General features: G+C 41.5%; 1 protein-coding gene and 1 non-coding gene across 2 annotated transcripts in view; one reads left to right on the forward strand and one right to left on the reverse strand.

The window, feature by feature from the left end:
• Positions 1–27506, reverse strand: part of LOC126162937 (guanylate cyclase 32E) — a 935168-nt gene that overhangs the window by 220792 nt on the left and 686870 nt on the right. Inside the window, exons 11-12 of the mRNA XM_049919769.1 lie at positions 17584–17774; positions 12933–13112 (exon numbers count right to left, since the gene is read on the reverse strand). Of these exons, the coding sequence (XP_049775726.1) occupies positions 12933–13112; positions 17584–17774 (371 nt within the window). The remainder of the gene's footprint in view (positions 1–12932; positions 13113–17583; positions 17775–27506) is intronic.
• Trnat-ugu (transfer RNA threonine (anticodon UGU)) lies at positions 4830–4904 on the forward strand. Its single transcript has one exon. It is a non-coding gene; the product is annotated as a tRNA-Thr (tRNA).

Raw genomic sequence — 27506 nt, forward strand, 5'->3', positions numbered from 1 at the left:
CACCGAGATAATTTTCTGAAGTGTTTTGGTTCTTTGAAAAGCCGTTTCACATGTAATGGTGTGTCTGTAAGGTGTAAAACTACGAACGAGTAACTGCTTAACGAAGAGCTTAGTAGTAAAATATGAATGCGACGTTCATAACTTGGACAGAACATAAACGTCCGGAGATGGAGATGGATGTAACTACATTATGGAACTTCAGTGTGTCTCGTGGAGAATCGGATTTATGGTGTGTACAGTTTCCATTACGTCCCTGTAGAATTACGTGCGTAAAGCCACGCCTACTTCCGTCGTTTACCCCGCTTTTCGTGACAGAAGATGAGAAAACGAATGCTGCTCACGATTCCTCTCCTGCTTTGGAGTACCACCCTCTGACACGGAAGATCCAGCAGCTTTAAATTAATGTGATTCATCCTCGCTCATTAGAATTCAAAACAGTTAACTTCTTTCAACGGCGTGAAATTAATTTTGTGTAATTGAATCTCCGAAACGTTCTTGCAACTAATTTGTCCAAAATGCTGAATAATCAGTCCTTTCCTTTCATTGATGCATTGCGCCTGCCTTAAAAGGGGTGAAAAATCTGCGTTTTCTTTCATCAATGTATTTCGCCTGTCGTGTAAGTTTGATTGACTATTTCGCCTCTTAATTTTTTGTCTCGACCAGAAAGTGTAGAATATTTCTTTCAGAGCAGCTTTCCACCTTCAGACTTTTGTGCAGATCCTATTGCAAGTGTAGGCGGTACATATATAGTGAAAGTATTTATATAAGAAAAGCTAACACTCCCTCTGCCAATAGGATGATCGACAAAGATAAGAAACACGAACAGAAAATAGCTTCCTATCTCGCATTTTGAGATCCCGTATTTTAAATTTATAAATTTTTGTTTGAAAAATTATGATGTGTCCCAATATTTATAGGCAACTATTTTTATTGAAGCTACCGATTTCGGTCAAACAACAGACGATGCACAGTCAGCAAAGGAAACGACTGTAACGGGATACATTAACCAAAAAACAAAACTAATTACGTCTAATTAAGGTTTTTTCATTGTATTTTGCTATCTGCGGATTATCTGTTATGTGACGCAAATTGATAGTTTTAATTAAAAATGTGTCAAATTATAGTTTTTCGTCTCCTCTTCGGGTATTAGGCAGGATTGCCAAGGATCATTTTTACTTTTACTTTACTATTCTCCTAACATCCTACTACACGTTTCACATTACATATGAAATTTCTTTCATGAAGTAATTAAATAGCTTCTTTATGCCTTTGGGCATGCCTCATAGCTTCTTGATGCCTTTGGGCATGCCTTAGAACAGTGGTTTCCAACATGGGGGTGATTACCCCCTGAGGGGTAAAATGACATTTTCTATATGGTAAAAACAAAAGAATTAGACTATGTTACGGTTACGAAACTACATTACTGCTGTCACTATTTCGTAAGACTGTAATACTGACTTCTAAGTTACGAGTCCTTATCTTTTTTTCAACTGTGACACAATCTGAGTAAGGTTAAGAGGACCACACCGTGGCTCAGGTCGAAAAAAAAATCGATTTTCGGTTTTCATCATATTTCGATAGATTAAGATTTTATTTAAGTACTCTGAAAAGGATTTTGCTGAATAAAACTTTTTTCGAGCATTTAAGGAGCATTTTACTTCCACGTGTGTTTATGTGCCACACTCACAATTCAATCACCCACTTTTCTGCATATATTTTAGATCTTTATATCCCATACATTGTACGTTTGGGATTATTTTTACTCCCAAGTGTGTTGGCTATCCTTGGAATGCTACGGTCGGTATTTTTTTGTTTCTGAGGTTTGTAAACAACACGCGGTTAGTTTTGTTCAAGTGTGATTGCGAGTAGTTGTTATAGAAAACTTGTAGGTATACTATGGGCAGGCAGTTAAGAGAAATAAAGAACACCTGGAGGTATTGAAAAGAGATGTTTGGGCTATATTCTTCCATAAGTCCTCTACTGATGATAAGCCATGTCGTGGTGCAAATACAACAGGGTTCAGGCAACTGGAGAATCTTATTCTCATCAGCATTCTCTTCCTACTGCTGTCATTACAACAATTAAACCTATTTTCAGAGACTTGGCTCATCCTGACCTTCTAAGGAAATATCTGAATGGGCAGACACAGAACCTAAATGAATGTTTCAGCAGCATAATTTGGAACCGCCTCCCTAAAACAGTATTTGTAGACATGCATACAATGAAACTAGGAGTTCATGATGCTGTTATTACATTCAATTGTGGTAATATTGGAAATTGTTGGATACTGGAAAAGCTGGGACTTAATCCTGGTGAAAATATGATCACTGGGCTGCAACACTGTGATAAAATGAGGATAGCCGATGCAGACAGGTCGGCATCTAATATGGCCAAGAAAGCAAGACAAACATCCAGGAAGGTGAAAAAGAAGCTAGAAGACCTGCTAGAGGCCATCATATGCACCAGGACAGTTTTAATTGTTAAGTAACAAATTTCAGAAGTTTTTTCTTTAAAGTCAGTTTCCTACAAACTAAAATTTTCAGTACATGTGCTCCATTCTATCAGTAACTATCATAGATAAATGAATGAAATTTTCAGAGACTCTGCATAACATAAAACGCCACCTCTGGTACTACATTCATAAATATTCCCCCATTAGGAAGTTCTAAAAAAATATTTTCTGCAGAAAAAAACTTAATATTTTTTGTTAATAAATTTAAAAAAGCATTACTTAAAATTATAAAATGGATAAAGTAGATTTTAGTGCAGTTGACTCTCTTAGCATCATGTAACATACAGTAAAAATATTAAGGTCTTGCATCAAATAGATTTTTCAGAAAAGGGTCAAAAACTTACCTAAATTAACATGTGTTAGATAGGCAGGGTGTAGTCCTCTTAAAGCTTATGAAACGAATCTATAAACCTCTACTCACCCATTCTACTTTTTACACACAAATCTTTTACTTTGTGCTATGCATCTATGACAGTAAAATCAAGACGCATACATCACGCATGCTTTAATATGTCAGCAAAGCTCCGTCTCTTGAGTTGTAGTGAGTTCCCATAATTGGCCACAGATTGCTTCATTACTCATTTGCAACAGATAATCTATATAATTGAAGGTACGGCACGACGTAACAGTAACTACGTAATGGTTACAAAATTTCCACAGGGCCTTCACAGTCTTATTGTTATTAGTAGTAGTTGCAAGACATAAGGCTTTGGCAGCCTGTCGTCTTCCAATTTCTACCAGTTCAGAAATAAGCAATCCAGCAATGAAGTAATTTACAAACAGTGAGTATAGGGCATGCATTTTAATTCGGTTGCTTTTAAAGGGTGGTATGGAATGTGGGTGAAGCAAAAGTGTCTATGGATAGGGGTGGTGCAGAGGAAGCATATTCTGTATCAAGTGTCTATCTACAGTATGGATAGTTAGCTTTCATTTCTGAAGAGGAGCTATAGGTAGCGCTCAGGGTGCACTGCTACGTGTTTCACCAGTCTATAAAAAAAAGATTGTTAGAAATAAGAGGAATCATTAGTTCATGATATAATAAAACACCCGCAGAAACTATATTTCGTCATTCTAAAAATAAAACTGTTTAAACTGAATTTTCATTCTAAAATTTAGTTGGGCACTGATGTTGATTGTACTCAGCGGTGATGACCTCAAAAAGATTACATTTACAACATTTGTAGAGTTACAGAAAGCCTTAACAATGTTGACTGAACTGCATACTTTGAAATTTGAAGGCAGCAGAGACAAAACATAGGGAGTGAAAGGTTATTTACAACTTGTACAGAAATGAGTTATGAGTCGAAAGGGTACAAGAAAGGGAATCAATGAGTGAGAATGGAGCGCAACAAGGTTGTAGCCTACCCTGGATGATGGTCAGTCTGTACACTGCGTGAGGTTTGAAGGAAATCCAGGAGAAATTTGAGAACAGATTTCGCATTGAGATTTACTGACAACATCGTAATTTTGTCAGATGTCGCAAAGGACCTGTAAGAGCAATTCAACGGAATTGATAGTCTCTTGAAAAGAGCTTACCAGATGAACACACACAAAAAAAGCACAACAAGGGTAATGAAAGGTAGTCGAATTAAATTAGACAGTAAAAGTAATGTATGAGTTTTAAATGAATGCTAATTATCGACACCCTAGCTGCAAACAGGCGTTGATACACATCATTGGGTACATGTTGAAAATGCGTGCCCCGACTCGACTCGAACCCAGGATCTTCTGCTTACATGGCAAACGTTCTATCCATCTGAGCCACCGAGGGCAGGTAGGACAGTGCGCCTGCAGGGACTTATCCCTTGCACACTCCCCGCGAGACCCACATTCCCATGTCCACACCACTACATTCTTTCGGGAACAGATACTACCTTCATATAAGTTAAAATATGGCTACCCGGCCACTGATCGTCTTGTGCAAACGCACATGCTATGCCCCAACTCGTAAGGGACTTGGTAGATTAATCTGCCACGAGTAATGAGTGTGATGGGCAAACATCTGTTAGGCGCACTACGAATGTAGTGGTGTGGACATGTTGGGAATGTGGGTATCACATGCCGGCCGGGGTGGCCGAACGGTTCTAGGCGCTACAGTCTGGAAACACGCAACCGCTGCGGTCGCAGGTTCGAATCCTGCCTCGGGCATGGATGTGTGTGATGTCCTTAGGTTAGTTAGGTTTAAGTAGCTCTAAGTTCTAGGGGACTGATGACCTCAGAAGTTAAGTCCCATAGTGCTCAGAACCATTTGAACCATTTTGTGGGTATCACGGGGAGTGTGCAACGGATAAGTCCCTGCAGGCGCACTTTCCTCTGTGCCCTCGGTGGCTCAGATGGATAGAGCGTCTGCCATGTAAGCAGGAGATCCCGGGTTCGAGTCCCGGTCGGGGCATACATTCTCAAAATGTCCCCAATGATGTATATCAATGCCTGTTTGCAGCTAGAGTGTCGATTTAATTATCATTCATTCTAGATAAGCTGCACGGTCATCAATGGTATCTGTTCTTTCGGGAACAGATACTACCTTCATATATGTATGAGTTTAGCTTTTTGTGTAGCAAAACAGCTTATGATGGGCAATATATATGTATGAGTTTAGTTTTTTGTGTAGCAAAACAGCTTATGATGGGCAAATTAAAGCGTTTCAATTATATGGTATTAGTAATTAGAGTATTATGAAAATAAGAGATCGCTGCTCACCATACAGAGGAGATGTCGAGTTGCAGACAGGCACAACAAAAAGACTGCTAAACTTGTGAGCTATCGGCCAAAGGGCCTTCATCTAGCGTAGAAAACACAAACTCTCTCTCTCTCTCTCTCTCTCTCTCTCTCTCACACACACACACAGACACACACACAGACATTCATGCAAGCACAGCTCGCACACAAACGACCACAGTCTCTGGCTGCCGAGGCTTGAATGCAAGGAACTGCGCCTGATGGGAGAATCAGTATATTACCCCTATCCCGTCCCAACTCTTCCTTAGCCCCACTGCCCAGACTGCTTCTCTCATAAGGTGCAGCTGCTCGTAGTCTGGGCTCGATGGCCAGAGATAGTGGTCATGTGTGTGACGTCGCGCTTGCGTGAATATGTGTGGGTTTTCTATGTTAGAAGAAGGGCTTTTGGTCGAAAGCTCACTTGTTTAGTAGCCTTTTTGTTGTAACTGTTTGCGACTCAGTATCCCCTGTATATTGTGAGTAGGAGTATATAATTTTCATAATATTGTTGTTATTCTGTCCTGGTTTTTCCATTGTTTGTTCATACTGATAATTATGTTCTTAACGTAAGCTGATTTTTGAGAGTGTTGTTTTCTGCCAGACAAATTTCAGGTGTTCACCCATCATCAGCAGTATCTGTATTACAAAAGACACATATGTACTGTGATATATTATTTATTGATATAGTTAATATACCAGTGCTTTGTGAGTAGGGGAAAGTGTTGTACCTGGAAGATGGTGTACTTAGGAATATGTGGTTTTCCTGGTTGGTGTTCGAATATAGTGACTCGTTTTAGAATGATATGAAGGGAAGCACATTAGAAACCGGCATTAGCGGTTTAAGGCATTTTCTACTGTATTGTCATTGTGAGACACGTGGCTGTGTTTTGTGCAGCTTTTGAAAATACTACGAGTTCTACATTTTTAAATACTATATACTATCAGGGGCAATCAAATGAAAACGAGACGGACAGAAAAAAGTATGTAACATGTTTATTATTTCAAAAGTAATCACCGTAACTGTTAATACGTTCACCAGGGTGTGAGACAAGATGGTCAATGCCATCATGGAAAAGTGTTTGCAGTTGTCATACCCAGGTGAGCAACTCTTCATATGAAGTAAATCGAGGACCATCAATATTTTTCTTCATGGCTTGAGAAATATGGGAATCGCATGGGGAGAGATCGGGACTGTATTGGGGATGCGTAACAGCTTCCCACCGAAAATTCTGCAGCTTGGTTGTAACCTACTTGACAGCACTTTAGTCCGCCCATAAAGAGTTGCGTGCCTGGGTGCAAACATCCTTCCGAAGGCAACCGCAGACACATTTTACGTAAACATATTGAGGGTCTTGTCTTACATTTGGATAAATGGTATAACAGTTGTCGTGATTACTTTCGAAATGGTAAAGAGTATATGTACTTTTCACCATCTCTCTCGTTTTTATTTGACTGCCCCGTATGTGTCAGACCTATTTGGAGGATACTGTTAATTCGTCAGTGACAGGGTTTTACGGTGAGTAAAATTCAGTACATTTTTAAAACTAGTTACATAACGTGTATATCATTAAGCCATCCTTTGTTGGTCGTGCACCATCTTGAACTACGAAACGCAAGAAGGTCTTCTACCACAGAGCACGTGATATTTGTGAATGAACAGAGTTGCTGTAATGTTTCAACCATTTTCCCTACCTTGAAAATGGAAATTTGTGTTAGTTTCCAATAGCTTCTATTTCAAAATGTTTTTAACTTGTAACTGGTTCTTGGTAAGACTTTCTCTTAATTTGATTTCACCACTTATCGGTCTATAGATGATTAATAATTTGACACACGTCCGCCCCGGTAGCTGAGTGGTCAGCACGACGGAATGTTTATCCTAAGGGCCCGGGTTCGATCCCCGATGGATCGGAGGTTTTTCTCCGTTCAGGGACTTAGTGTTGTATTGTCCTAAGCATCATAATTTCATCCCCATCGACGTGCAAGTCGCCGAAGTGGCGTAAAATCGAAAGACTTGCAACAGGCGAACGGTCTACCCGGCGGGAGGCCCCAGTCACTAACACAGACTACTGAATACAATAAAAACTAAGCTCTGTCCGAAAAGACTTTGAAGACCCACGGAACCGACCGGCCGCCATGTCATCCTCAGGCCATAGGCGTCGCTGGATACATTTATGGAACGGCATGTGGCTGGCGCACTGCTGTCCCGTCCGTTGTCAGTTCACGACATCGGATTAAATACAATACTGAGAAAATTTTCTCGGTTGCTACACGTTTACAGCACAATGAAAGATTTCTTTCTAAGTACACAACGACGTTCTACATAGGAAAAATTTTTTACAAGTGGGAAAAATTTAATATTTTGGAGTAATTTTTGTAATTTTGGGGAAAGACTACAGCAGACATAAATTGAATGCTGTTATTTCAAAATGGCGGCCGCCCAAAACAACTTGCTATACAAAAAAATCTTACGTCAAGTAAGTAATTATTAATATGACATATTTGCAATTCCTACAAACTGCGCAGTACCGTATGTACAAGAGATCCGATATAAAGGGGATATAGAATGCGGACTCGCAATTGCAGGAAAAACATATCTGAAAGAGAAACTCTTGTTACAGTAGATTACAAATTTAATTGTTAAGAAATATTTTATGAATGTATTTGTCTGGAGTGTAGGTCTTTACGGTGAAACGTGGACATCAATTAAGGTAAGAACATAATAGAAGCTTTTTAAGTATGGTGCTATGGAAGTATGGTGAAAATTACGTGGGTAAGTCGAATAACTAGTAAGGAGATTGGGGAAAATAGTTATGGTACAACCTGACTAAGAAAAGGTGTTAGTTGATAGGGTACATACTGAGGCATCAATGAAGCGTTAATATGATATCGGACTGAAGACCACAACAGCAAAGAACTATTTATGGCCTTGTAGGCCTAAAACAGATTCACAAAGTCAATAAGTATTCTAAAACATCAACTTTCGCGTTTTTGTTGCTAATCATGAAAGTGATCTACCAAGCACCGATGGGAGAAGTTAATCACGCGACACTTGTAGTGGGGTAAAAGAACGGAAACCTTGTGGTGCCCACGCTGATGGACACCTGTTGTACGCTTGTCAAAAAACATAAACAGTGCTGGTCGCCTACAGCGTCAGCCTTCCTGGAAACTTTCCGGTCCTGCCACGCTGTTTGAGCACGGGAGTCCCTGATCGAGTAAATATTGTGAGCCGCCTGAGACGCCGAGAGGAAAGTTCTCTGCTGAGGAAGGTTCAAAATGGCTCTGAGGACTATGGGACTTAACATCTATGGTCATCAGTCCCCTAGAACTTAGAACTACTTAAACCTAACTAACCTAAGGACAGCACACAACACCCAACACCCAGGCATCACGAGGCAGAGAAAATCCCTGACCCCGCCGGGAATCGAACCCGGGAACCCGGGCGTGGGAAGCGAGAACGCTACCGCACGACCACGAGATGCGGGCATCTGAGGAAGGTACCGATACAAGTCGCATAAAAGGCAAAATAAACGACTCGAGATGGCAGAAAAGTGGAGGAAGACACGATAAAAGTACGATTTCTGTAACTAGTCTCAGAATATCAGCATAAAAATGACATACGTAATATCCGAAACAACGCCACATTAGTTAGCGACAGTAGATAAAGTGTAAAGAACAAATGGTCCATTAATCTTCTATTTACGGTACAAAAGATTGTTACAGAAAACATGCTCAGTAAGCATTCAAAAAGAAATCATCGAACCTTAACATAAGAAAGAGAAAGCTGGTTATAGAAGTCTATGTAAAACTATGAACTACTGTAAACACGACTCATGCCCGGTCTCACAGCTTTACTTCTGCCAGTATCTCGTCTCCTACCTTCCAAAATTTACAGAAGCTCTCCTGCGAAACTTGCAGAACTTCTGAAAGAAAGGATATTGCGGAGACATGGCTTAGCCACAGCCTGGGGGATGTTCCCAGAATGAGATTTTCACTCTGCAGCGGAGTGTGCGCTGATATGAAACTTCCTGGCAGATTAAAACTGTGTGCCCGACCGAGACTCGAACTCAGAACCTTTGCCTTTCGCGGGCAAGTGCTCTACCATCTGAGCTACCGAAACACGACTCATGCCCGGTCTCACAGCTTTACTTCTGCCAGTATCTCGTCTCCTACCTTCCAAACTTTACAGAAGCTCTCCTGCGAAACTTGCAGAACTTCTGAAAGAAAGGATATTGCGGAGACATGGCTTAGCCACAGCCTGGGGGATGTTTCCAGAATGAGATTTTCACTCTGCAGCGGAGTGTGCGCTGATATGAAATTTCCTGGCAGATTAAAACTGTGTGCCCGACTGAGACTCGAACTCAGGAGACGAGATACTGGCAGAAGTAAAGCTGTGAGACCGGGCGTTAGTCGTGCTTCGGTAGCTCAGATGGTAGAGCACTTGCCCGCGAAAGGCAAAGGTCCTGAGTTCGAGTCTCGGTCGGGCACACAGTTTTAATCTGCCAGGAAGTTTCAATAAACGATGTGTTTGATGAGGCAATGAGTACATGTTGATGCTTTATTTGAAACTCATCGATGTGAAGAAAGCCTTATTCTTCGTTTCAGCTACTTTCATGCTCAAAACTCTGAACAAACAGGGAATATACTTTAGATATCTAACGAACGGTTACACTACAAGGTGATCGAAAAGTTTTGTTAATATTTGAAAATTTATTCGTTACGGAACAGTATAGGTAGAGAGAGAAAAATTGATACATATGTTTGAAATGACTTGGGGTTTTATTGAAACTAAAGCAGAATGCACAAAATGACCAACAGATGGCGCTTCGCATGACTCAAAAACAATGATTAACATAACAATTGATTTTTAGCAAAGATGATATTCTTTATAACAACTGCTGAACACGTAGGCCGTCATTCATTAACAATAGCCGTAGCTGAGACACGATGTAGCGATCAGAAGGGTACATCGTATCAGTGGGTTTGGTGAGAAATTGCACTCATTAAATCTGTGACTGTCAATAGAACTTTTCTGGGTTTGTCACCGCATTATCAATATGCAAGACTATCGACGTTTCTGTCACTGCTGCAAATGATCTTCTTCAGTGGGTTTCTGTTTACAAACACCCCGACGAAGGTCATTTACAACAGTGACAGAAACGTCGGTAGTTTTAGATATTGTGAATGTGGGTACAACCCCCCCCCCCCCCCCAATCCAAAAACAAAAAAAATTATTGACTGTGACAATGCCGTTTAAGCCTACGTTTATATATATGACTAACTGTTCATGATGACGTTGGATTTTATCCGGATACCACTGGAGATACGCCTTAGTGCATGGAATGCCGGTGTAACCTGGGACTTCACAAGCGCGGACTTCACCATGTAGAGATGAACGGGCTGAAGTCTCATTTTCTTCCTGAATTATCGGAATAGCAGTAGCAATTGTGTCTAGTCGCCCATACAACTCGTAGCTTTGAACTTCGTGACCATTTTCTTCACAGTGTCACTTGTCACAGGACCGTTATCCGTCCGAATACCTTTCTTATGGCGGTAGGGTCGTAAAAGTACATTAACAGCGTGTTCATCCTGATGGTAAATCTTCACCAACAATTCCTTTTTTGGTAGAGTCAACATGCCACGATTGGAGGTGCATCTGAATCCCCCTCTCACTACAGCTCTTCTTATACACGATTCTCATCCGGCGTCACTGACGTGCTGGTGTCCTGCGCCATCTGTTTGCCGATTTTTGCACTCGTTTTTGGTTTCAAAGAAACCCCACATCATTTCAGGCATGTGTGTCAAGTTTTACCTTTCTATCTGCATGAAACCGTGAATTTGTGCGTTTTCAAATGTTAGCGGACTTTTGGTTCACTCTGTACTTCGAAAATGCAAAACATTAAAAAATGAAAAAGCAGTAAGGCAGGATGATTCCATTCAATCAGTAATAATTTCTGCATCCCAGGAAAAGATTTTTTCAATCGTTTAAGAAAGATGAACAAAAATAGACATATTCATAGGGACAAGTTTGATGGTAGTACTAGTAACTACAGAAAGATCAAACTAAATTGTAGCTAGTATGCAGCACGAAACGACAAGCAGAAAGTTGTGTTTTTACTGACTCGTCAAAACAGTGAAATTGCAAACTGCTTGTCAGAGTGCCATCAAAGACCGACGATGAGAGGTCTGCAGCACTGCCATGAGCTCAAGAATCTGAACGGAATAAGGTATATATTGAAACCCCTGTCGCTGTCACGTTCCATTCAAATGCGGCGCATAGTTTGATCAGCGATTTATCTGCTCCTTCTTGATGCAAAAACATTTTTCAACGAAAAATAGGAAATAACTTCTAATCCTTACTCAAAATATCTTCCCTGTTAGTTGGTTCCTTTTTCTGTAGAAAATATATTTTGATTTCAACTTCACAGCGAAAAGTTTCGAATGGTTTCTGTTCTACGTGGCTCCCAGGAAATTGCTTCCGCAAGCGGGGTAGGGGATGGAACGTCGGAGCGGGGAGAAAGGGGTGGGGGTAAGACAACCTAATCTACTACACTGTAGATTAAAACACTGACGAGAGTTCCCACGTGGGATGCTAGCCCTGGGTTAATTTTTACCGTAACAGTCAACAAATGTGTCTTTTAAAATACGTGTTGAATTTTAATTATAACAGGCAGTAGTAAAACAAAGCACAAAAATGACACAACACATCCTTTAACATGATCAGATGACAGGTTCTTATTACCGAAGTATTACAGACGGAATCAAAGTTGTGTAAGTTTTCTAAAATTTGATTTCCATTTCCTCTCTCCTGAAGAATTTTAATCTAGCCATTTTTTTACTGGATATTTTTCTTGATACTTAGCGAAAGTTTCTATGTGTTTTTTTTTTCCTAACGCTGAATTTTAATCTTCAGTTGTTATTGATGTACGAAAAAAAAATATCTTCCGTGAATATTTCCTAATTTATTTCCTGGCGTGGTCCATACAGTTGATGGAGTAGTATGAGGATGTTACTTCAGGCATTAATTCAATGTAATTTACATCCATAATTACATTAATAATATAAAAAGATGTATCCTGCATGTGCTAATGAAATGAGCTTACTTTTTAGGTATCAAAGTAACCTTTTGTAAAGAAATATATTTAGTGATTCTAATATCCTTTACTGCCTAGATTGCAAGTTTTATTACGTGGATAACCAGTTTCAACCAGTTCAATGGTCATCTTCTGATCGATAAATCACAGAACTTGCAACAGATTAGATGTGTAGAGTGCTCACCACTCTCACTCTATGAGAGCGTGTGCAGCATTCTATACAGTATCTAATAAATTGCAAGTTGTATGATTGCGGATATAAAGATGGCCATTGAAATGGGTGAAACTGGTTATCCGTGTAACAAAACTTACGAAATAGGCAATAAATTGTACTAAAAGGCTGCTAGACTCTCAAATATAGAAGATCGCCTTGTGCTTTCACTGACATGTCGGGTAATCACTTCCCATAAATTTCTGCGGGCTAATATGCTTGCAGGTATTATATATTTGTTGCAAATTCGTGTCATATAAAATTATTGAGATAAACGAGAAAGGACTGAGCAACCGAACGAATAGCAGCTCAGCTGTAATGAAAAAGTACCTTTCAGATCTTCTAGAAACTACGGGAACTAAAATGTAAATAACACGAAGCAACCACCGTGCATATCCACCATTTTGAGTTCCTTCTTCATGGAGCGGGTGATGTCGACTGACTTCTTGTGAACCTTCTTGATGGCGAATACGCGGCCCTTGTAGATGCCGATCTGCGTATAGATAGCCGAATAGCGGAAGTCGGCGTCAGGGTTGGAGCTCAGTGACACTTGGCTGGTGCGGATCAGCGGGTGGACGGCCTGAAAATAAGCCGAATATGCACGAAATTAGCGTAATTATGTAGAATACTAATTTATTACAGAAAGAAGCCAGATTAAATTAATTTAAAGGCTCAGTCTTACAAAATGGGTGAGAGAGAACGTTATTTTTAAATGGGTTGCAAATTGGAAAGTGTGGATTGATCGTCATCCCCTTCCAATAACTATTAACACATAATTAACAGTACAAAACTCGCCATATCGTCTGTCAGTGTTCCTTTGTTTAACTACATATACGTAACTGCATTTCCGTCAATCAGGGTGTATACGGGGACAAGGAAAAAAAATTCCCGGATTATTCCCGGATTTCTCCCGGATATCCCGTTTAAAAAATACGCTTTTTCCCGGGCGAAAATACACTTTTTCTGTGCTAAGTGACAGATTTTCCGTAATTTTCCCTCGGAACTGTAAAACTTATCAATTATTTGAATGGTTAACGTTTTATACAATCGCGTAGAACTTCCCGAAAAAAAAGAGAAAAAAGAAAAAAGACGGGCAGAGAAGTTTTGGAGAGACTTTTAATAAAAAATAAAAAAAATAAAAGGAGAGAAGCGTTGGAAAGACCTTTGATTTGCAGCAACATATACGCTGCATATTTTCGTATTACGAAAGTATAAATTCGAATTGCACCAAACACAGCGCGTTAGTTTGCGGAGCGTTGAAACCGAGGTTGCGATGTCATTTTGTAAGCGAGTCATATCTCAAGCCACGAGATCTCGTCAGCCGATGACAGCAGATATTCAGAGCATAGGGCACGTGTTATAGTCAGCCAATAGAAAGATCACTGGTTACATGGCGCGAACACGCAAGAGGAAAAGTTAACGGTTTACATTAATGTACACTGACTGACTATAACACGTGTCCTACGCTCTGAATATCTGCTGTCATCGGCTGACGAGATCTCGTGGCTTGAGATATGACTCGCTTACAAAATGACATCGCAACCTCGGTTTCAAGCTAAGCTTTCACATATAATATTAGTCTCTAAGATTAACACGCTACAACAGAAGCTTAGCTTTCACTTGTAATATTGATCTTTTTTGCGTGTGTTATACTTTAAGATACATCACACAAATGTTGCAGTAAATTTAATATTATGACATAAATGTCTCGGCTCGAAATTCTTGTAAGTGGCTGGTCCTCAAACTGTTCAGTTTCGAACGCTCTGTGATTTAGATATCCATCCCACTTTCTCACACGTAACATAATTCATCTTGCGTAAAAAGAAATTTACTTTGAAAGTAACGCTTTTCTAACCACCGTTCGCAATACTATCCGAAGACTGTTAGAAATAGGTTCGATTTACCAGTTTCCAGAGAGCGGCAGAAAACAGGCATTATTGTGCGTGTGCAACTGCAGTGGTGTAGAAAGCCCGTATGTTCGTGTGTATAAAGCACTAAAAGACCTTACATTACACCATAAAAGAAACAGGGCATCAGAGGGTACTCCAAAGAGCATCGGAATTTCGTAAACCATACTAAAATGCACAATTCGGCTTGAAGTGCGAATTGGCTTTTTCCAGATTCACAATTAAGTATGTCCCATCTGATATTAAGCTTTTCAGTGTGGTTTTTGGGATGTAAATTTTCTTGGAGTACCAGTACTCTACGATCTCATTTTTGCTTCTTTATTATGGCATAATGCCATGTATGGCAGAAGATGATAACGTGCACTTGAAATTCAGCGAAAAGTTGGAACTAGCCAATACTGTAGAATGAAACACTTCGTTTCAAAAAAAAAAAAAAAAAAGATTGCCTCAGCGGAAAGATTAATAAAGCCAAATTTCTTTAGCAAACTTGCAAAAATAACTTCACTATTCTGCAAGGCGATTAATGCTTGACTGCTACTAACTTGGAAATAAAATCAGAAAACTGAAATTAATAATATATTTTTGCCCTCCATAATTATGTGAATGTATTTTAATTCACTTGATAGCTCCCCGGCCACAGAAATCCGTTTTGTTTTCATTTGACTTGGGAGCTGTACACGCAGAGAAGCAGCGAAATGACTTAACGTAAACACGCGTCACGTGGAGGTTAACCCCCTCCCCACTACAACTCGAACAACTCTGTGCAAGCGTGAATCTAGCAGCAATGGCGCGCGAGAAAAATTTTTCTCTTTTGCATCTGGCTGCTTGCTACTGCTACCGACACAGCTAACAGCCAAACTTCAAGTAGCGGGAGAAGGTACTGCTTATACGCGAGTCAAATGCGCATGCGCAACAGACCGCTAGCAATTGGTCAAACGAACCTAATGTGAACAGTTGTGACGTCATGCTCATAGCAAGCAGTTTATTGTTACGAAGAATTACAGTCTGCGCCCTACGGCCTTTGACATATTTTTGCTATTTGCAAAAGCTTGTGCGTGCACGGTTTTTTGTTGTTGTAAATTGCACATTTCCTTTGACACTAAGTTTTATTTTTTTTCCCTCTCGTTTATATTTTATTGCTGCAGTACCATTCTCCAGTAGCAGGATACAATAACATTCTTTGCTAGAGAATCAATTCTGCAGCCAAAATTAAAAAAATTTAACTGAAAGCTAAAACAATGAAAAATTCCCGGAATTCCGAAAAATTCCCGGGTTTTTCCCGGTTTTCTCCCGGATGAAAAAATTCCCGGGTTTTTCCCGGATTTCCCGGTTGTCCCGGGTCGTATACACCCTGGTCAATGTAATGCGCCGTACCTTGAAAAGAAACTGTGTTATGCCTTTCCCCTCGACTACCCTGAAGATTAGATGGGTAGATCACATAACCGTGAGGAGGTATTGAATAGAATTGAGGAGAAGAGGAGTTTGTGGCACAACTTGACAAGAAGAAGGGACCGGTTGGTAGGACATGTTCTAAGGCATCGGGGGATCACAAATTTAGCATTGGAGGGCAGCGTGGAGGGTAAAAATCGCAGAGGGAGACCAAGAGATGAATACACTAAGCAGATTCAGAAGGATGTAGGTTGCAGTAGTTAGTGGGAGATGAAGGAGCTTGCACGGATGGAGTAGCATGGAGAGCTGCGTCAAACCAGTCTCAGGACTGAAGACCACAACAAAAAAAACCCTGAATTATCATATTTTGTGCAAATACACGAGCTTGGGGCTCGCGTTCTCGCCCTTGAGCTGTATGTCTCGTCAGTAAATTTACACGTTAGGCTGTGTAAATGTGCACTTAACCTGGCATCGCTGGCACCCAACGAGAAGCTGTTATTCTCGGAGTTGAGGTGACTCGTCAATTGAACTTCTGAGAGGAGAATGTGTAGTTGAATACTTACCCAGACAACATTGCCATCAACCAAGGAATTAGTGTCTCGTCAGCGAACGGCTTGTCGACCTTCCAGAGCATGATCTGTGCTTGAACGCTTAAGCTAGACACCTTGGAAACCAGCGAGGAGCTGGTACTCTCCCCTTTGTGCTGCATGTCCCACCAATCAAACTTCCAGAGCAGGAAACGTTCTTCGACACATACCACTGCCACATTGCCGGCCAAAGAGGAAAAGATATTCTCATCGTTGAGAAGCTTTTCCGAACATATGTTTTCCATATCAGTACCTGTGCTTAGGCAATTGACTTGGGCACGTTGGCACCTGGAGCTGCTGTTCTCAGCTTTGAGCAGGTTGTCCTGTCAATAGAAGTTCCAAAGTAGGATATTTGTTACTGCACTTACTCTGGCCATCTCAGCGCCCATTGAGGAACTGGTATTGTTATCGTTGAGTTGGCTGTCCCACCGCTGACCTAACAGATTAGGATATGTGTCTGGACACTTACCCTGCTTACCATGGCACCCGCAAGTAGCTGGTATTCTCATCGTTGAGTTACATGTCTCGGCAATCTACCTTCCCAGAACAGTACATGTTCTTTAGCACTTACCCTGCACGCCTTGGCATCCACTGATGGAGCAGGTTTCTCATCATTCAGCTGGATGTCCTGCCATTGACATCCCAGCGTAGGATATGTTTTAGTGTACTTACTCTGGCGATCTAGGGGCCCACTGAGGAGCTGGTGTTCTTATCGTTGAGCTAGACGTCTCGCCAGCAGATCTTTTAGAGCAAGATACGTGATAGGAAACTTACCCTGGTCGCCTTGATCACCCAGCAGTAAGCTGTTGTTCTCATTGTTGGGATGGATGTCCTGCCAGCCGACGTTCCAGAGCAAAATATATTTTGGTATACTTACTCTAACAATCTTGGTTCCCATTGAAGAGATAGTTTGCTGTCCTGCCATTGACCTTCCAGAGCAGGATATGTGATTGGACACTTACCCTGCCTACCATGGCACCCACAAGTAGCTGGTATTCTCATCGCTGAGTTACGTGTCTCACCAATCTACCTTCCCAGAGCAGTACATTTTCTTAGGCCCTTACCCTGGACACCCTGACACCCACTGACGGAGCTGATGTTCTAATCATTGAGCTGGATGTCCTGCCAGTCGAGTCTCTTAGAATAGGACAGGCTTTAGAGCACTTACTCTGGCCACTTTGGCGCCCAGCGAGGAGTTAGTGTTCTCGTCGTTGAGCTGGATGTCCCTCCAGTCGACCTTCCAGAGCAGCGAGTCGAGCTCCTGCTCGTAGCGCCAGTTGCGGTACAGCACCAGCGACACCACCAGCAGCACCAGCGCCAACCCTCCTGCGATGCCTCCAGCGATCTCCCCCGTGTGAGCTGTGCAGATATGTGCGGCAATTAACGTGGCGTCCTACTCCCCATCTTATCTATGATACAACACCATCCTCCGTAGTCAAGGACGCAAACTCACGCCTGTACAATCGCACTTGGAGGCACTTGGAGGTAGACGGTTCGAATACTCGTAATGGAGGGAGTTTCAGTCACTTATACGAGGTGCATTCAAGTTCTAAGGCCTCCGATTTTTTTTCTCCGGACTGGAAACAGATAGAAACATGCGCATTGTTTTAAAATGAGGCCGCGTTCATTGTCAATACGTCCCAGAGATGGCAGCACTGTACGGCAGATGGAATTTTACCGCCAGCGGCGAGAATGAGAACTGTTTTAAATACTTAAAATGGCGACGTTTTCCTTACTTGAACAGCGTGCAATCATTCGTTTTCTGAATTTACGTGGTGTGAAACCAACTGAAATTCATCGACAGTTGAAGGAGACATGTGGTGATGGAGTTATGGATGTGTCGAAAGTGCGTTCGTGGGTGCGACAGTTTAATGAAGGCAGAACATTGTGTGACAACAAACCGAAACAACCTTGGGCTCACACAAGCCGGTCTGACGACATGATCGAGAAAGTGGAGAGAATTATTTTGGGGGATCGCCGAATGACTGTTGAACAGATCGCCTCCAGAGTTGGCATTTCTGTGGGTTCTGTGCACACAATCCTGCATGACGACCTAAAAATGCGAAAAGTATCATCCAGGTGGGTGCCACGAATGCTGACGGACAACCACATGGCTGCCCGTGTGGCATGTTGCCGAGCAATGTTGACGCGCAACAGCAGCATGAATGACACGTGGATGCCATTTTTCAATCCAGAAACAAAGCGCCAGTCAGCTCAATGGAAGCACACAGATTCACTGCCACTAAAAAAATTTCGGGTAACTGCCAGTGCTGAAAAAATGATGGTGTCCATGTTCTGGGACAGCGAGGGCGTAATCCTTACCCATTGCGTTCCAAAGGGCACTACGGTAACAAGTGCATCCTACGAAAATGTTTTGAAGAACAAATTCCTTCCTGCACTGCAACAAAAACGTCCGGGAAGGGCTGCGCGTGTGCTGTTTCACCAAGACAGCGCCCCGCACATCGAGCTAACGTTATGCAACAGTTTCTTCGTGATAACAACTACTCACCTACTCACCTGACCTGGCTCCTAGTGAATTTTGGCTTTTTCCAACAATGAAAGACACTCTCCGTGGCCGCACATTCACCAGCCGTGCTGCTATTGCCTCAGCGATTTTCCAGTGGTCAAAACAGACTCCTAAAGAAGCCTTCGCCGCTGCCATGGAATCATGGCGTCAGCGTTGTGAAAAATGTGTGCGTCTGCAGGGCGATTACGTCGAGAAGTAACGTCAGTTTCATCGATTTCGGGTGAGTAGTTAATTAGAAAATAAAATCGGAGTCCTTAGAACTCGAATGCACCTCGTATTTGGTCGGTATTGGGAGGCGGATGTTGGCGTGAACTTCCTGACCACCAGATGTTGCGGCAGTGGAATGGATTATATTCTAAACCTCCTTCCAGTGCATCTTGAAGTGTGAACGTGTGACACTACTACTGATGATCCCTCTGTCATATGGGGACGTTGGTATTCGAGAATTAGGCTATGTGCCGGCACCGGGTGTCACACTCTCGCTTGTCTTACCATTACTCAACAAAAACCTGACATAACACTATAAACACAGCTCTTAAGTAACCTGCAGTTAAAAGCTACACTTGTCACACGACTCTCATAATTTGCGCGGAAAGGGGCCATCGTACACAGAGGAAGAAACCCCTTTCAGATTTATTTTTGTATGTCCATTCTTTTGAGTGAAGTTCTTGGAGCCACGCCCGTTCACTATTGTAAGAAAATGAAGCGCCTACAGCCGTCCTTATGATCTTATTCATTATGTAGCTCCAGTTTCGGCGCTTCAGTGCGCCGTTTTCAGGCCATTGTTGATGCTGAAGGGGTTGTAACAATTCACATACACATTGCACCAGTGGCTGACATAACTGGTTTATCACATATCTGTAACTATGTTGTCAGCAATGAGGATTTCGAGGTCAGGCCTATTACTGTTTCCTTAGTTTCCTTAGTTTCTGCGTCATTGTCATAATAATAATAATAATATATCTTCTTCAGATTAGGTGACTGAACCAAACTTTGAGATATCCCATCCAACAATGGCCTACGACTCTTTCGTCCTGTCTCATATGTAAAAGAAGACTAGTGCAGGGAAAGAGGGTAGTCCTGGCCGAAAGAAGTCCATTTGTATCAAACATCGCCCTTAATTTGAAGAAGAAATGTCTGAGAATGTAGTTTTGGAACACAGCATTGTAAGTGTCAGAAACTGTGAGAAAATCGGAAAAAAAGATAATGGGCAAATTCTGTGCAAAAATGCGAAGAGTGGTAAATGTGGAAAACATTGATGATGAAGTCTTTTCGAGTTATCAGCCGAGTCAAGGCGTCGTTCTGTGGCAACGTTTGTACAAGTTTCCTACTTGTCATCTACAGGTCCTGTCATTTTCGCCTGAACATGTCAAGCAGGAAACTTGTTGAAACGCTGCCGCAGAACGACGCCTTCAATTGTTTGATAAACCGAGAAGACTTCTTCATCGAGATTCGCCAAGGAAGTCTAAATTCGTATGTGGAAAACATTGTCAGTAAGAAGCGACAGAACGATAGGATATGTGTTGAGATATCAAGAAATAATGTTTATGGTATTTCAGGGAGCTGTCGAGAGTAAATATTGTAGAAGAAGACAGAGACAGGATTATATACAGCAATGCAGCAGGACGTTGTGTGGAAGTACGAGTCTGATATGAAGGGGTTGGCACAGCAGAGCAATTTGCGGTGGACCGGTTCAAACCAGTCAGGGAGCTGACGTAAAAAAATCATCATTATCATCATCATCATTTAAGACTGATTATGCCTTTCAGCGTTCAGTCTGGAGCATAGCCCCCCTTATACAGTTCCTCCATGATCCCCTATTCAGTGCTAACATTGGTGCCTCTTCTGATGGTTCAAATGGCTCTGAGCACTATGGGACTCAACATCTTAGGTCATAAGTCCCCTAGAACTTAGAACTACTTAAACCTAACTAACCTAAGGACATCACACACACCCATGCCCGAGGCAGGATTCGAACCTGCCACCGTAGCAGTCCCGCGGTTCCGGACTGCAGCGCCAGAACCGCTAGACAACCGCGGCCGGCCCCTCTTCTGATGTTAAACCTATTACTTCAGAATCATTCTTAACCGAATCCAGGTACCTTCTCCTCGGTCTGCCCCGACTCCTCCTACCCTCTACTGCTGAATCCATGAGTCTCTTGGGTAACTTTGCTTCTCCCATGCGTGTAACATGACCCAACCATCTAAGCCTGTTCGCCCTGACTGCTACATCTATAGAGTTCATTCCCAGTTTTTCTTTGATTTCCTCATTGTAGACACCCTCCTGCCATTGTTCCCATCTACTAGTACCTGCAATCATCCTAGCTACTTTCATATCCGTAACCTCAACCTTGTTGATAAGGTAACCTGAATCCACCCAGCTTTCGCTCCCATACAACAAAGTTGGTCGAAAGATTGAACGGTGCACAGATAACTTAGTCTTGTTACTGACTTCCTTCTTGCAGATGAGAGTAGATCGTAGCTGAGCGCTCACTGCATTAGCTTTGCTACACCTCGCTTCCAGTTCTTTCACTATGTTGCCATCCTGTGAGAATATGCATCCTAAGTACTTGAAACCGTCCACCTGTTCTAACTTTGTTCCTCCTATTTGGCACTCAATCCGTTTATATTTCTTTCCCACTGACATTACTTTCGTTTTGGAGATGCTAATCTTCATACCATAGTCCTTACATTTCTGATCTAGCTCTGAAATATTACTTTGCAAACTTTCAATCGAATCTGCCATCACAACTAAGTCATCCGCATATGCAAGACTGCTTATTTTGTGTTCACATATCTTAATCTCACCCAGCCAGTCTATTGTTTTCAACATATGATCCATAAATAATATGAACAACAGTGGAGACAGGTTGCAGCCTTGTCTTACCCCTGAAACTACTCTGAACCATGAACTCAATTTACCAACTCTAACTGCTGCCTGACTATCCATGTAAAGACCTTTAATTGCTTGCAAAAGTTTGCCACCTATTCCATAATCTTGTAGAACAGACAATAACTTCCTCCTAGGAACCCGGTCATATGCCTTTTCTAGATCTATAAAACATAGATTCAATTCCCTGTTCCACTCATAACACTTCTCCATTATTTGCCGTAAGCTAAAGATCTGGTCCTGACAACCTCTAAGAGGCCTAAAGCCACACTGATTTTCATCCAGTTGGTCCTCAACTAATACTCGCACTTTCCTTTCAACAATACCTGAGAAGATTTTACCCACAACGCTGATTAAAGAGATACCTCTGTAGTTGTTACAATCTTTTCTGTTTCCATGTTTAAAGATTGGTGTGATTACTGCTTTTGTCCAGTCTGATGGAACCTGTCCCAACTCCCAGGCCATTTCAATTATCCTGTGTAGCCATTTAAGACCTGACATTCCACTGTATTTGATTAGTTCCGACTTAATTTCATCCACCCTAGCCGCTTTATTGCACTGCAATCTATTGACCATTTTTTCCACTTCCTCAAATGTGATCCTATTTCCATCATCATTCCTATCCCATTCTACCTCGAAATCTGAAACATTACTGATCACATTTTCACCTACATTGAGCAACTTAAAAAAAAAAAACAAAAAAAACCAGCAAATGCGCTAGCACTGTGAAAGAATGGATCAATAATTATACATAGTTATATGCCATGTTTTCCAACCTGTGGTTCGCAAACCCCCACGGGATTCATAAAATACTTCAAGGGGTTCACCAATACTCGTCTCCTTGATGGTGGGGTTCTAGGTTAGGCCTATTACTGCTCCCTTAGTTTCTGAATCATTTTCATAATAATTACAACAGTAATAATATATGTTATTATTATTTTAAAATTAAATTAACACAATAATGCCCCTTGTTACATACATGTAACATGGGGAATTTATCACATTATTTCCACAATAAATTAAAATTTACTGCGAATACCTGATTTGCAGTTGTGTTACAGCGTTAGCAATGTATTTGATTTCACTACAATGGAAATTTCGTCTACCAGCTGCTTAAAAAAAAAGAAAAAGGTTTAAAAGGCTCTGTGCACTACGGGACTCAACTTCTGAGTTCATCAGTCCCCTAGAACTTAGAACTACTTAACCCTAACTAACGTAAGGACATCACACACATCCATGCCCGAGGCAGGATTCGTACCTGCGACGTAGCGGTCTCGCGGTTCAAGACTGTAGCGCCTAGAACCGCTCGGCCACAACAGGCGGCCCATCTGCTTCTTTGTGTTTTAACAACACTAAGAATAGTACCGCTATCCCGCTAAGGATCTGTTACGTGGCGGTCAGGCCCTTGATTTTAAAAGTAGCCTGCTTTTTCTCTCGTTGCAAATGCAGCAAGTTGTCAGTTGTGTATCCGAATCACTGCCGTCTGCATTGAAATGGATATCTGGTTGGATAGTGGAAGGTTGAAAGGGAAGAAAGGTTTTAAAAAATCGTAAGTTACTGTTGTATCAACAAGTCATTCAGCTTCTGGTGATTTATGTCAATCCGACAAGAGTGAACCGTGTGAAAAGAAAGGAAAGTAGGATGATAATTACATTAGGATTGGATTTTCATATACATGTGATAGCGAGTGTCGAAGACCACAGTGCGTCTTTCGTGTCGACATTCTTGCTAACAGTAGTCTGAAACCTTCTGTACTTAAACGCCATTTAGAAACTAATCACCGCATCCACGAACACAAATCGGCAGACTCTTTGCACGAACACATAACGAGTGGAAAAATGATTTAACAACTTTTGTATTCACTGCGAACAGTGACAATGAAATGCTCTTGAAGTGTCTTTCTTATGTCGTCAGCTATATAATTGATAAAATTGCAAAATCTTATTCAGTGGCTGAAGATTCAGTGCAACCACGAATAAATGATGTGGTACAGTACAAGCGTTGAGAATCTTTCACAAAAAAGTCAGTATGTCCGACAATATGATCAACCGCCGGATTAAAGGCATGTCAAATTATGTCGAAAATGAAAATTTGGAAAGCGCCAGTTCTTTTTTGCGACTGACTTGACCAATCGACTGATGTTGCTAATTCAGCCATTTTGTTATTTTTCGTCCTTTATATTAATGGCTAGTGTGTAGAACAGGAGCTACTATTCTGCAGACCCTCAAAAGAGAGAACTACAGGAGTTAACCGACGAATACTTTCGCGAAAATTCATTGGACTGGACTCGCTCGGTGGGAATTTGTTCAGATGGTGCGAAATCTACGACTTGATGTTATGCTGGGTTTACTGCGAAAGTGAAATCGGTAGCGCCAAACACATCTTGGACACATTTCTGACTTCACAGACAGGCTGTTCTTTCTAAACGCAAGCCCGATGGGGTGAAATCTGTGCTGGACTATACAGTGAAAATAATTAATTTCATGAAGTGTCGCCCTACAGATTCCCGCATCTTTGCAGTGGTTTGTGAGGAAATGGGAAGCATTTATAATGTTTATTGTCTCACACGGAATTAAGGTGGCTATGTGGCTATCTCGAGGTAGAACTATCTCCGGACTGTGTGAGCTTAAAAAGACGAAGCCTACATTTTTCTCACCAGCCATGGCCTTCAGAAAGCAAAGTTTTTGGGTATGTGGTAGAACCATTTTCAAAAATTATCAGTTTGAAGTTATCTCTCCAAGGGTAAAATATAAACATTTATACTGTGCGAGACCATATCAAATCATTCATTAAAAAATTCAATTTTTGAGAAACGTGCTTCAGTAGGAATCAAACCGAGGGCTTTGATAACCTTCACGGTGTCCTGGTGTAAAATTACTTTTGTTTGGACGAAAATGTCAAGAACATGAGAAAATAACATTTGAAGGGACTTGGAAAAATCTTCAGAGAGTATTTCCCTGCTATGTCCAATAAAAGCAATTGTATTCGCAATCCCTTGAAAGAGTCCACAATTTTAGAAACCACATTAAGCGTAAATGAAAAAGGGTAGCTTCTTGAAATTTCTACTGATTTTCAGTTACATAAATTGTTTTTAATCTGTGTCATTAATAACATTTTGGTTAAGTCCAAAGGGGTTCCCAATGTCAGCGAATATAGCCACAACGCCTTGATTACCCTTTTAATGAGCATATTTGTGCGAAAAGTCGTTTTCTTCAGACTTTTATTTAAAAAAAAATTGCAGAAACAGACTTAGTGCTGAAAGTCATCTGAGACTTTATTAAACTTGCGTGGTTTCTGATTTCGAAGCTCTGTGCCCTGGAAAACAGGCGCAACCTTCTTACTGATTTGCAAGGATGAGGCGAGCAGTTGCAATGAAAACTTGTATTTATTATTGCAGATAGGCCTACACGTTGCGTAACTTTTAACCCGTAATTAGAGTAACTTTAGGCTTTAACCGTTAACCGTTAAGGGCTAAGCTAAGGTTAATAAACCTTTTGCTTGGAGTTAAATTTTATACAAGTCCACTGTACGTATTTTTAATAGTCAGTGGTTCATCTAATTCAGAGCACTGTAGAAGGGTTCTTGAGTCGAGAAAGGTCGGGAACCGCTGTTAAATGCCATAATATTAATACTGACTGTCTACCGTGCCGTAGGCTGAGATTCGTGTATGTAGACGGTTCCGCGGGATGTTAATAAGAGCCCTGAGATCTATTCTTGAAGAAACTGCACTGAGAACTCAAAGAAAACAGTCATTTGTGCAATCTGTTTCGTATGAATACTACGTGTTTCCACAGCTTTTAGAACGTTATTGATCAGACTGTGCAAGATGCGTAGCACAGTATTCGGCATAAGAGCAAGCAAAATAAGGAAAGAAATTAGTAACAACAAAATGAGGAACGGCAGAGTGGAACTAGCGGAAAAACGAATTTATGACTGGGCGAGGAGTTAACGTCATTGTAGTCTGGGGAAGAAGCTTTTGATAGTATAGGTAGAGAGCTCATGCTGTACGAAAATAACACGCTGGTGTCTTGAAAGCAAAAACTGCAAGCTGTTCAATCGAAAATGGGATATTAAAGGCACGACCAGGATTAGTTAACACAGCACGGAAGACGTCCAGGGAAGACATTGCAAGTGCAGGTAAAGAAAACAACGAAAAAGTTCCATGTACTTGGGTCACTGAGATTTAGGTATTGGGTCGGAATCGCAAGTAACAGCGAACTCTTCACGGGGTTACAAGGAGAAAAGCATTTCAACACGGATTTTAAAAAGAATTGAAAGATTTGTGATATCAGCGAAAATTCAAACATATGGAGAAATTCCTGCAACTCAGCGTCATTTGGGAAGCAATCATTATTGACAGCGTTTCAGTAACTGATATACTGAAGAGACCGTTTTCAAAGAGGTTCCAAGACTTCACGTGACTCAAGACTGATTTTGACGAATTCCTGAGTCTGATCATTACTTTTAGCTGCTGATGTACCCCATTACTTGTAGGTTGAGCAAACAGACCTACATTGTAACACCCATCTCAAGTCGTTTCGGTCATGGAGTTTGCAGGACTGTTGTACAAAATTACCTCAAGAATGCTATCCCTGATTGCACAGAAAAGCTACTAAAGTGAACTTTAATCTTTCTGCAATGAAATTCACCAGGCCACAGCTATATTAGGGTTTATGGACTTTAAAATGCCAATTCCACCGCGTTTGGCTTTTCTCTAACCTGGCTCCCAGACACAGGGTGTTTCAAAAATGACCGGTATATTTGAAACGGCAATAAAAACTAAACGAGCAGCAATAGAAATACACCATTTGTTGCAATATGCTTGGGACAACAGTACATTTTCAGGCAGACAAACTTTCGAAATTACAGTAGTTACAATTTTCAACAACAGATGGCGCTGTGGTCTGGGAAACTCTATAGTACGATATTTTCCACATATCCACCATGCGTAGCAATAATATGGCGTAGTCTCTGAATGAAATTACCCGAAACCTTTGACAACGTGTCTGGCGGAATGGCTTCACATGCAGATGAGATGTACTGCTTCAGCTGTTCAATTGTTTCTGGATTCTGGCGGTACACCTGGTCTTTCACGTGTCCCCACAGAAAGAAGTCACAGGGGTTCATGTCTGGCGAATAGGGAGGCCAATCCACGCCGCCTCCTGTATGTTTCGGATAGCCCAAAGCAATCACACGATCATCGAAATATTCATTCAGGAAATTGAAGACGTCGGCCGTGCGATGTGGCCGGGCACCATCTTGCATAAACCACGAGGTGTTCGCAGTGTCGTCTAAGGCAGTTTGTACCGCCACAAATTCACGAAGAATGTCCAGATAGAGTGATGCAGTAATCGTTTCGGATCTGAAAAATGGGCCAATGATTCCTTTGGAAGAAATGGCGGCCCAGACCAGTACTTTTTGAGGATGCAGGGACGATGGGACTGCAACATGGGGCTTTTCAGTTCCCCATATGCGCCAGTTCTGTTTATTGACGAAGCCGTCCAGGTAAAAATAAGCTTCGTCAGTAAACCAAATGCTGCCCACATGCATATCGCCGTCATCAATCCTGTTCACTATATCGTTAGCGAATGTCTCTCGTGCAGCAATGGTAGCGGCGCTGAGGGGTTGCCGCGTTTGAATTTTGTATGGATAGAGGTGTAAACTCTGGCGCATGA

The sequence above is a fragment of the Schistocerca cancellata genome, chromosome 1 (assembly GCF_023864275.1).
Source record: "Schistocerca cancellata isolate TAMUIC-IGC-003103 chromosome 1, iqSchCanc2.1, whole genome shotgun sequence".
Taxonomy (NCBI): domain Eukaryota; kingdom Metazoa; phylum Arthropoda; class Insecta; order Orthoptera; family Acrididae; genus Schistocerca; species Schistocerca cancellata.